General features: G+C 37.7%; 1 protein-coding gene across 1 annotated transcript; it reads right to left on the minus strand.

Moving 5' to 3' along the window:
* Positions 1-1,337: 1,337 nt before the first annotated feature.
* On the minus strand, positions 1,338-10,244 carry ubap1 (ubiquitin associated protein 1). The gene is made up of 7 exons (XM_084136113.1): positions 10,069-10,244; positions 8,414-8,462; positions 8,173-8,297; positions 7,305-8,093; positions 5,012-5,170; positions 4,792-4,893; positions 1,338-3,919 (listed from the first exon to the last, which is right to left on the minus strand). The coding sequence occupies exons 2-7, from the start codon at positions 8,451-8,453 to the stop codon at positions 3,779-3,781; spliced, it is 1,356 nt and encodes a 451-aa protein (XP_083992239.1). The 5' UTR covers positions 8,454-8,462; positions 10,069-10,244; the 3' UTR covers positions 1,338-3,778.
* Between the last annotated feature and the right edge of the window lie 1,632 nt (positions 10,245-11,876).

Genomic DNA, 11,876 nt, shown 5'->3' on the forward strand with positions numbered 1-11,876 from the left:
AGAAGTGTGTGAAGGTTGAATTAGCAGAGCAATAGAACAGCTGTACATCAAATATTGCAATCCACATAACATAATGGGAGACATATCAGAGTTCAAAAGAAGACAAGTCTCACTAGCGCATCTGTGACCAAGTCTTTTTGGTGTATTGAGAGCTATGGTATCCAGGGTAATGTCGGCATACCACCACGTAGGACGAACCACATCCAACAGGAGTAACTGTTGACGCAAGAGGAAGTTGTCTGAAGGGGATGTCCAGGTACTAACCCTGAATGTATCCGAAAAACAGAAAAATACAGCAGAATTAAATGCACACCTTGACTCTCCTGTTTCCAACTAAATTGTTCGTCAGGAGCTCTACTGAGTTAACATTCAAGGTCGGACTGCCAAACCTTTGGTCACTCGTGTCAATGCAAGTCAGTTTCATTGGTGCCAACAGTGCAAATCTTGGGCTGTTGACAATGTGAAACATGTTCTCTGATGAGACCACCGTCTTTCCCACATTCGTGGGAGTTACGGTGTGGAGAAGGGCTTAACTTCCCGACTGTTGCTGCCCAAAGTGAAGCACGGAGGTGGATCAGTGATGTTTTTAGGCATGGCGTTCCCAACTATGCTTGATGGGCGCTGCCAAGGACAAGCGAACCATTCTGGAGGACCACGTGCACCTAATGGTTCAAACATTGTACCCTGAAGGAGCTGCCGTGTTTCAGCATGATAATGCACCAATGCATACACCAAGACTTGTGACAGAATGGTTTGATGTACATGAAAGTGAAGTTGAAAATCTCCCATGGCCTGCACAGTCACCACATCTAAACATTTTTGAGACACTTTGGAGTATTTTGAGGAGCAAGTCAGAAAACGTTTTCTTCCACCAGCATCACATAGTGACTTGGCCAATGTTCTAAGAGGAATGGCTCAAAATCAATCAGGCCACTGTGAAGAACTTGTATCTGTCATTCCCAAGACGAATTGAAGCGGTATTGGCCGCAAAAGGAGGCCCTACACCATACTAACCAGGTGTTTCAGTTTCATTGTCCAACCCTTGTTTTTATCTATATCTAGAGAGAGAGAGAGAAATGTATGTTTACGTAATGGTAACTCATTATAAAAAAATCCTAATATTCTAAATGCAAAGTTCATTTTCTTATTTTTTCTCTTGATTTTTGGGTGACCTTGACTACATGAGATCCACCTGCATCAACAAGCACCCACGCCACGTGGCACATCACAATTTAATCATGATTTTGAAGCAACACTTGTCAAAATAAATTGCACATGGAAAGTGAGCTTAAACAGGCTGTTTTTGTACCTATAAAGGTGAAAAAATAAAAACGAAATGATAACGCAGCATTTTTATTCATAATGGGCCATATGAGGTCCCCAATAACCTATATATCTGCCCCAGGGACATCTTTCAAAAGTGAATCCATATCAGAGGAAATTGCTTGATATAATTTGAAGAGTATCAACAGTAACGCACTCATGTTTCTCTGGACTATCTTGATTGAGGTTTTTAGTACCGTCTCATGCCAGCTAAAAGCCTTTTACAACTGAAGACTGCTGTATATTTGAAAACTTTAAAGAGTCAAATAAGGGTCTCTGGCAGCTGGGGCATTACAAATCTACATCTCAACCTAAATGAATTGGTGTGATGGGAACTGACAAAGTAAAAAGAAAAAACGAAATGGCACACTTACAATTTTTCAGGCAAATGTCACAAAACCTCTCAAGAACACATACAGGTCATGTTTCACTACAAAAAAACAAAACAAAAACCTTATTTTTAAACTAAAGTCTATTTCTCATTAAGTATCGTAAAGACCATTATTGCAGTGAAATTGAGATTTTTTGTTTTGTTTCGTTACAAAATTCAGAAAAAGAAAAGAAGAAAACAAACAAACAACAACAACTTATTGGTCCTAAAAATAGGCTTGGTTTTCTCCAATACACAAATACATTTTTTTTTAGGATTTTGGGGTGGAATATGACCTGGACATTTTTTCATGACATTCACCCGCTGATAACCATAGGTCAAAATTCAGTATCAAAAAGTATGAGGTTAGACATTGGATCTACATTTGAGCCAAAAAATTCAACCGGAGTCAGATATGTTAAAAATTATGTCAGTAAAGTTCCTACATTGCACAGTTTCGCTTCTTTTTTCTGCTTTCCTCTAAAGAGAAAGCCATTATCTGAGCAAGTTGGCCAGTATTTTAACAGACATGCACTTTACCTCTTGTGATCAAAGCTCAAAGTCCATTCAAAGAGTTTCTACTGGCCCAAAAGATGTGCCACAAGAATTCACAGTCTCAACTTCAGATCTATTGCACAACTATCACTTAAGGACACTACGGTTCAAAAGTTTGGGGTCGGTAAGATTCATTCATGTTTTCTAAGAAGTCGTCTCTTATGCTCACCAAGGCTGCATTATTTGATTAAAAATAAGTAATACTGTGAAATATTACAATTTAATGCGCTGTTTGTGTACAGGTGTACAAGTTATATCAATCAATTTCCTATATTTGTAATAATTTACATGTATACATCTATATAAAAAAGAAACATTTAATGTAAAAAAAAATCTAAAGTGTCACATGATCCTTCAGAAATCATTCTAATATGCTGATTTGGTAACATATCTAATCATTATCAAACTGAAAATGGTTGTGCTGCCTAATATTTCTGTGGAAATTTGGTTTCCACATATTTCTTCAGTTCGATTCTTTGAATATATATATTTTGAATTCTTTCAATATTTGGCATCCTTGCTTAACAAAAATATAAATTTCTTTAAAACAAAATCTTACTGATCCCAAACTTTTGAGTGCTAGTGTATACCTCCATTTTTCTTCTGCTTCGTCCAATAGATTTCAGAATAAATCTCATATTAATGTGTTAACCTCAGTAGGGTGTGTTAATGTTCTCAATTTCTTTATTACAGATGGAAACCGACAGTGTATCTTTACAGATCTTTAAATATGTTTATATTAACATCTGTGATTCAGTGTGCCTGTGCAGTATTCGCATGTCATTTGTATGAAAACGTGGCGGCATCATTAAAATTTTGCAGCTCCAGCCGAACTTACCAATTTCTCTTGCCAAATGTGTTCATTCCAGTGCAAAAGCCAACTGGGCAAACTTACATAATGCTGATTAGTTCTGTTAAAGCAGTTCCTAACCATAGAGCAAAGAAACATAATCTCAAAAAAGGACAAATGAAGAAAGATAAACTATTTCCACCTGTCAAACATATAAACAATGTATGAACAAACAAACAGCAGAGACAGAATAGAGAGAGGGCACTTCAGTGGGGTTTCTGTTTAGCCATGGGTTGTATTTATGAGTGTTCAGGTTTCAATTTTCGAAAGCCTGCGTCCAGCAGCGGGAGATGGCAGCGTAATAGCTTCGAGTGTCACTCCGAGTCCGTAATCTGTCAAACCTGGCGTCAATGGGGCTCCGCTCAATTCTGTTTCTCCAGTCCCGCCCAGTCTAGCCTGTCACCATGGCAACAGAGACACTAGCCAATGCCGATTCTCGGAGGAGGGTTTGAGCTACTCCCACTCGTCACCATTCTAAGATCACTTAACAGACATACAGCTGAAGAGGGATGAATGCACAGTTGAGCGGTGCCATCAATCCCTACTCCAAGAGGTATATCTTCATTAGGATACAAAATCAGTCGTCCTGTCTTAGAGATAAGAGAATCACATCCTTCCACAGCCAGGACCCCTCGGAGGGCCAGGGGAGGGGTGGCTCCAGGTGGACGGACTCTCGAAGCTCAGCTCGCAGCCGCTCGGGCCATCAGATCCTCCAGCGCCTTATCCTGGTCATTATTGTGCACGAGTAGTACCTCTTTAATAGTGTCTCTCTCAAAGCCCATTTCCCCAAACCGTGACATCAGCTGCAGGAACTCAAGAGCCTATGGGAGAGAATGTTGCATAAATATAACAACGCAAAACTGAAAAGGAAATGAAAATGTCATCATTTACACACAACCTTGATTTGTTTAAAATATTTATGACTTTTTATTCCATGGAATATAATGCAAAATGTCCAGAATGGGCACAGGGATCCAAAAATAACAAATAAAGAGGAGACATAAAAGTAGGCGATATATTCCAGGGATTCAAAAACTGTGTAATAGCTTTGTGTGAATATAAAATGTTACTGAACTGCCATATTTAAACTGAATTTGATTAAATCTGATTTTATTAAAAATACAGTAAAACAGTAATATTGCAAAAATGACAATTTAAAATTACTGTTCTCTATTTGAATGTTTATAAAATGTTACTTATTATTGTCTTCAGTCACATGATCCTTCAGAAATCATTCTAATACGCAGATTTGCTGCTCAAAAAACATTTCTTATTATCAATGTTGAAAAACTGTTGTGCTGCTTAATATTTTCGTGGAAACCAGGATGCATTTATTTCAGGATTCTTTGATGAATAAAACGTTCAAAAGAACAGTAAATATTTCAAAACTAACCCTTTAATAAAACATGTTAATGTTATTATGATTATTGTGAGCTAATGGTCAATAAAAGTTTTGATCTTTTTGATCAGACAAGTTTTGTACGTTTGCATCTGAAATGAACTATCTGTTATGTTGCTGTAAAGACATTATATTTACCTTAAACGACACTTGGTTCATAAAGTATAATTCTTTTTAAATTCTTTATAGGATCAGTGTTTTCAAGTTCACATGGAAACAAGTATAGATGCAAAAGTATATTCAAATTAGTAATTCAGTCTTTGTGTGTATTTGTGGCTGTCAGAATTCACCAACCTTTTCCTCAGAGCCCTGGTACATCTCCAAGCACTCTTCCACAGCAGTCACATCAAAACCTCGATCGCACAGTCGACTGAGAGTAAACAGGTAGTCCAGCACCTACGAATGAGAGAAGTGGAATGACAACTAAGTGATTAAAGAGTCTCATTTAATCGTTTACATAAACAACACTATCACAGAGACTGGTAGTAAGGATAACCAAGCCTAAAAAAGTGACCTGTTCCACATTCTGTCCTTGTCTTTGCATGGCTCTGAGAACACCCTCGTAAGAATAACCCATGCCCACAATTGTCTCCACACACTGTCGTTCACTGGGAGAAAGGCCGAGAAGGATCGTGGCAGCAGGCGGATGGTTAGTAGCTGTGACGGGGTTTGACTGCAAAGACGTTTAGAAGAAAATTAGTTGAACTATTTTCAACCTTGGCTCATTGGAAAAAACGTGGCTCTTCCTACATTGTGGCAAAACTGTAACATAAGTACATAATATATATAAAATTCACTGCAGTTTCCAGTTGAAATGACCAATAGTGGCAGTAAAACGCCAACCTTTATTCCTTTTTCACAGAAATTATAATTAAAGGGCAGATTATTATAGATTGGTTAAAGTCCCCCTGTAGTCAATAATTTTATCCTTTAAAATTCATCTTTGATCACCAAAATTGATTGTGAAAAAAATTGTTAAAAAACATTCTTCATGCCTTAAAATAGCTTGAATGTAACTACACCCTTGCTTCATTTAGTACATGCAGATCTATGAATATGCTAATTAGCCCCTCCTCCACACATTCACACCAGCTCACAGATTCACTCGGTCAACTTAGGCAAACGCTGCACAATGGTATCGCTCTTAACCACGTCGGACACATACCGGTAATTAATATAATTAGCCTTTTGCTTGACTGTGTCATAAAACAGCTAATAACGTGTTGCTAATGTTACATTAACCATGTTCCCGTTCGCCATCTCAGAGTCAGACAGCTGCCTCAGAATCCTTAGAAATGCTTTGAACAGAAGAAAAGGGTACTTATTTACATATGATTTGGGAACGTTCTTTAGTTCACCCATTCTGGTGTAAAATTCTGGCAGTACTTGAAGAGTGGATGGGGTCTAATTTACCTTCTTGGAGATATATCAGTGAAACCCACCATAGCAAAAAATACATTTACCCTTATTAAGAGTGGTTGTATTACAGCTGCCAGGATGATTTTACGAAATTGGAAATGCCCCAAAACCCAAGACTGGATTGATGGGATGATTGAAATTGCTTCATATGAGAGAATGTTGGGGAGACTGCATAATGAGGGAGAAATATAAAAAAAAAAAACATAGGATCATTTTTGGCAGCATATAAAAATGGTGTAAATGAATAGGGCTGCTTAACAATTGTTTAATTTCCATGTGCTTTTGTTTTGGTTGTATTCCACTGATGGTGACTAGTGGCTGAATGTGTAACCGCAAATGTGATTACTGAATAATGTGGTGATGTACTCTGAAGTTTTGACTGTTGAACAATAAAAAAGTTGAATTATAAAAAATAAATGTTTTGAACAATTCAGAATGTCAGTGTAGAAAGGCATATAGTTCATCAGAACATCGTAATACACATAATTCACACGCTACATTGCTAAATCTATCAGATTTTTCAATATACCGGGACAACCTGGCTTTTCTTGAGACTTCACTGCTTCAGAGCGGTCATAGTTAATGATATGCTAAAGCCCGCCAGCAAATAAGTGATTGGTTACATGGTAGTTTGTGACGTCTTTAGATCACTGCAGTTTTAAAGAGAAAATACTCAGCAATAGTGATGACTTATGAATTTGCACATGTTTTGTCTTAAAGCATATTAAAAACACCACATAGACATATACACAACATTAAAAACTTGATTTTCACCACAGGGGGACTTTAAGAAAGACTTGATTTACTATGTTATGACTTGATTTGTAGTGAATGATTTGTGAACTAATACATTTGGTGTTCTCATCACATAACCAGCTCCATTTGTATGGCTTTTCTGACATAGTAAAATTGCTCGGTAGCTCACCTGGTACCGCTAGTCAGCTACCATTTGATTAAAGTGAAACGAGTCATGAAAAAGAGCTCAAAGCAAGCTAAAACAGCATGGTTGCTTTAGCAAATACTTTGATGTCTCACGTTTGCTTTTGTTAACACTATCGGATAAGATTAGGGTAGGGTTCAGTGTAGGGGCTATGTTATTTTCAAATGCGATTAAGCACGACTCACTGGACATTTCACTTCGATAAGTACAACAAGCAATGAAATAAAACGTTGCCAGATTCAAGTTCATGGGTTTCAGATAAAACTAGAACACGCGTTTATCGCCACTCACTGGAGATTTTACTTTTTGCGAAACATGCCAGAAACTGCGTAATATAATTTTGCAGAAATGTCGTCACATTCGTGTTTTTCCACTGAACCTGGGTTGACTATTTTACATGCTAACAATCAGCACTGAAATGCAAATGTTTTCATCTATTTTACGATACCTGCTTCGTTGTTCCATTCTGCGCATAGACAGGTTGCTCTTGGGGGAGTGTCGTGTTGGATGCTGTTCTCTGCAGGGATGGTGGCATGCCGTTGGACAGACTGCGTGGTGGGTAAACGCTGAGAGGAGGTTCTGAGGGGGAGTCTCCTGGGTCTGAAAGCTTGGGGAAAGTCAGTGAGCGAATATTACATGGGCGGTCGGCATCAATCTGTCCGCGAGGGGTCCCCACAACCCCACCTCGTTCTAAGTCCAGCAGTCCAACCAGTCCATTGGGTTTATGGAACATTCCTGCTTTGGCCTGAAGAGGCGGCGTAGTACTTGGAGAAGTGGGGCGATTTTCGGCTGGAGGAAGCTGAGGAGGCGAAATGGACGACTGCGGTTGACTCTGCAGGATATTTCGCAACTCTTCTTTGTCGTCCAGTGTCTTAAGCTCAAGTTTGTCAAAAGGGTCCTCCTCTCGCTCAAAGTCAGCTAAGTTCAGACTCTGCGGGGCCGGGCTGCTAGGTGCTGGTTGCGTCGGCCCAAAAGAGGGGGCTGGGAGAGGCGTAAGGATTGCGTTGTGCCACAGGCCAGCTAAAACCGGGTTCAGTGCTGGTGGGAGAACGTCCTGCTCATCAGAGGGGCGGGCTTTCTTCCCCCCAACCAATCCGACATCTGCATCCTGAACAGCAGCCTGCCTTTCATTTTCAGAGTCCACCCGGGCGACCTCCGCCGCTCGAGCTTCGGCGGCTCGTGCTTTGGCAAGCTCCTCCCCCCACTGAACGCTCCGTCGCTCTAGACTGAAGTCATACTGGAGTAAAAGCAAAGCATTCATTATTTCTGACAAAAACACTTACATGATGAAACGTTAGAGGGAAAATCCGACTTACTTGCAGATCTAAGAGTTTGGAATTACAGTCGGACAAAGAGAAGCCAATGGGAAGACCCACTTTTGAGGGACAGCGGAATTTCTCATTGAGCTTGAAGGGAACATCCTCAAGGTAGCTGACGGGTCCTTGAAACATCAAGTAAACAGAAGAACAAGGGAACCAAATGAGTTCAAATGAGTCATTTAAATGTTGTATTTTTTAAATATAATAAACAGTCATGACAGCTGCTTGGCTGACTCACCGTTGTTGTGGATATCTGATCCAGACTTCCTCGCAGCCATTTAGAGTAACTAAAGAAATAAACAAACATAAATTCACACAAACTGAGGACAGTTAGCTATTTTCTCTTCCTTGGTAGTTTGATTTTCTCTACAGAAGTTACTATTTTAACATAAGAAATTACAATATATATATCCTATATCACATAACAAGCAAGTTTTGAGAAAATCTTTTGGTTATACTCTGTTACAATTTGCTGAGAAGTATAAGAAAGACAGAATTAGAATTATATTGTTTAAGATAACAACAGAATTGCTTGGTTGTGAGTGATTACGCCAACACAATACTAAAGAGATTTAAGACTCTACTGAAATATGCTATTTAAATTCAACGTTAAGAGCTGAGTAGTAATCTTACTATTGCTCTTAAATACAAAGAATTACACAAACTTAATTGAAACTATGTCATAACAAATGGAAAAAAGTTTGACCTATATTATACACTACTGTTTAAAAGTTTGGTGTCAGTACAATTTTGAAACTGTTTTTTTTCAGGCCAGGGCTGTATTTATTGAAATTTATTCCCCTGATGGCAAAACTGTTCTTGTTGAATGCTGAAAACAGAAGTGATACTTTTTTTTAGGATTGTTTGATGAATAGAACGTTCAAAACAAGAAAATGAATTTGAAATAATAAAATAGGCTAATGGAAAAAAAATCTATACTGGCACTTTTAAACAATTTGATGAGTCCTGACTGAACAAAAAATGTATTTAAAAAAAAACTCTAATAATGTATTGTGTATATTGTTTGCATTAATTACTCTTTACATAACCTATTCCCAAACCAACAATAATAATGCATATTAGGGCATGTTGTCGTTGTCGAATGATTTGATTACGTCAAAATGTAAAAAAGAATGGCTGCATATTGGTAATCGGATACTGTCGAACATTTAATAAAACAATATTGTCAGATCACTAGAAAACAAAGCATGGGCATAGTCCAAACAGCATTAAGTTACAAGAATCGCTTGGACTTTTCTTATGAAACTGTAAACACACAAGCTTCTACATTTACAGGAAGTTTAGCACAACTGACAATCTGCTTCATGATAACCAGGGAGGGAACTAGCCCAAAACTGTATCACATGCTGACATACAGGCTGATAAAACCGGTTTTTAAGTCATTTCACCAACCATGATGTCTTACATAAAAAAGCATAACAGCTGATCGTCTGTTATTACTACATACAGCCAACAGATTTGTTGCGTACTAAAGACAACGAAAAATGCATACAGACAGCAAGCTAGATGAGTCCAATACCAGTTTAAATTCAACAATAAATCTTTAGATATAAGTTACTGATGAGACAATCTTTCGAAGTTGGTTTATATTGAAACTGGATGATGACACATATTTGTTCCTGGCATCTTACCAAGCTACTACGATTTTCTCTTTTCGATCTGACATGTCAATCAAATAACGAAAATATGTATGATCTAAAACCAAAGATTTGGTACTTCAGAACTAGAAGCAAAGAAATGGATGTGGACACCTGGTTAAAAACAACTGTCTAGTTTTGTGTCAGTCCAGGTTAGTGAAGCGACCTAACAGGGCCCGACTTCCTCTGCCACCGCCCCTCAAACTGTCCCTGCACGTCCCACCGGTGTCCTTACCAATATCTGCTCTGCCTTCAGTCTCCGAATAAGTCTCTCACTTGTCCTCGGACATACAAGCTCCGGTCGACGCTCTCAAATGAGGAGATTTACTGAAAACCGAGTATATTTCCTGCTTCATCGCGGAACGCCATCTTGGTTTGACCGCCTCCTTCGGTTCCTGTGTGACGACATGCGTTGCCACTGAATGATTACAGATTCGACCAATCAGCGAGGAGCAGTTGAGGAGACGTCATCTGTGTCGGACTTTGCACATGGGTTCAGCACGGGTTTGAAAAGGAATGTTTTGATCTATTTTAGTTTGTTAGATATTGTTGGTTAGTGAACTGTTATAACCATTAAGTAAAACATTGATAAAATAGATAATTTGTGTTTGTCCATACACTTTCAAAAAGTAGACCAGTTTTACTACCCATCAGCTATCTATCTATCTATCTATCTATCTATCTATCTATCTATCTATCTATCTATCTATCTATCTATCTATCTATCTATCTATCTATCTATCTATCTATCTATCTATCTATCCGTCTATCCATCCATCCATCCATCCATCCATCAGGCTACACATTAAAGTTTGATCAACTCATACCAGAAAAACTCATTAAATAGACATGCAAAGTAGATTATTTTGACACAATAAGGATGATATACAGGCAAACATAGTTAGGCTTTTTTGAGGGAATTTAATTTTATTTCCCCTTACTTTTCCATTTTGATTTTATCTTATTATTAGTATTTTTAAAATCTATATTACTTTCTTACATTTACATATTTAAATCGACTAACTATTCTCCCCTTAATTCCCATATATATATATATATATATATATATATATATATATATATATATATACACACACACACACAGTACTGTGCAAAAGTCTTAGGCATGTTAATAAAGTGAGAATGCTTTCAAAAATAAAATCACAAATTGAATTTATTTATGATTTAACTTCTATTAACTAAATATCAATATCAAATCAATATATGGTGTAACGACCCTTTGCGTTTAAAACGGCTTTTGTCCAGGTACACTTGCGCATAGTTTTTCAGGTAGCTTTGCAGGAAGGTTTCTTCAAGCATCTCGGAGACGTTCCCGCAGTTCTTCTGGATTTAGTCTGTCTCAGTTTTTTCTGTTTCTTCATGTAATCACAGACGGACTCGATGATGGTGAGATCAGATCATACCGGCTGTTGTCAGACTCCTTGTGCATACACAAATCTCACTGGATTATTACAATTAATGGCAAAAAGAATGTTTGGAATGTAAACTGATATTTCCTACTGACACACTACAGCAAAAGATATAAATAACTAACTTAAAACCATTTTTTGGTTGGGGGGTGGGGGGATGGGTTTGGGGGGGTATTAACATGCCTAAGACTTTTGCACAGTACTGTGTATATATATATATATATATATATATATATATATATATATATATATATATATATATATATATATATATGCTATATATATATTATATGCACATTACTACCTATGTAATAATGCATAACATTATGATGTGTAGGCTACATATGTAATACATAACTCTATGGGACTGTACTATGGACTGTACTGTACTACTGTACATTAACCCCAAGTTTCCCCAAGCAGAAAAGGGTTAAGCCTAGTCCCAGACTAAAAAATGTTTGAGCAGTTTTAACTGAATATAACTTTCAGTGACATATCTTTAAATATGAGAGTGCCATTGCTTTGTCTCAAGATGCACACCAGTAATGTTTTCTTCAGAGGCACGTTTATAAAAGCTACTTAAATATCCTAATTGAACTAAGGAATACCTGAC

Source organism: Abramis brama (genome assembly GCF_963993115.1).
Source record: "Abramis brama genome assembly, chromosome: 15".
Lineage (NCBI taxonomy): Eukaryota > Metazoa > Chordata > Actinopteri > Cypriniformes > Leuciscidae > Abramis > Abramis brama.

Coding starts and splice junctions, on each gene's coding strand:
- ubap1 (XM_084136113.1), bottom strand. CDS start 8,453: ATGGCTGCGAGGAAGTCTGGATCAGATATCCACAACAACG. Junction 8,298..8,413: donor ATCAGATATCCACAACAACG/GTGAGTCAGCCA, acceptor TGATGTTTCAAG/GACCCGTCAGCTACCTTGAG. Junction 3,920..4,791: donor ACCAGGGCTCTGAGGAAAAG/GTTGGTGAATTC, acceptor TCTCTCCCATAG/GCTCTTGAGTTCCTGCAGCT.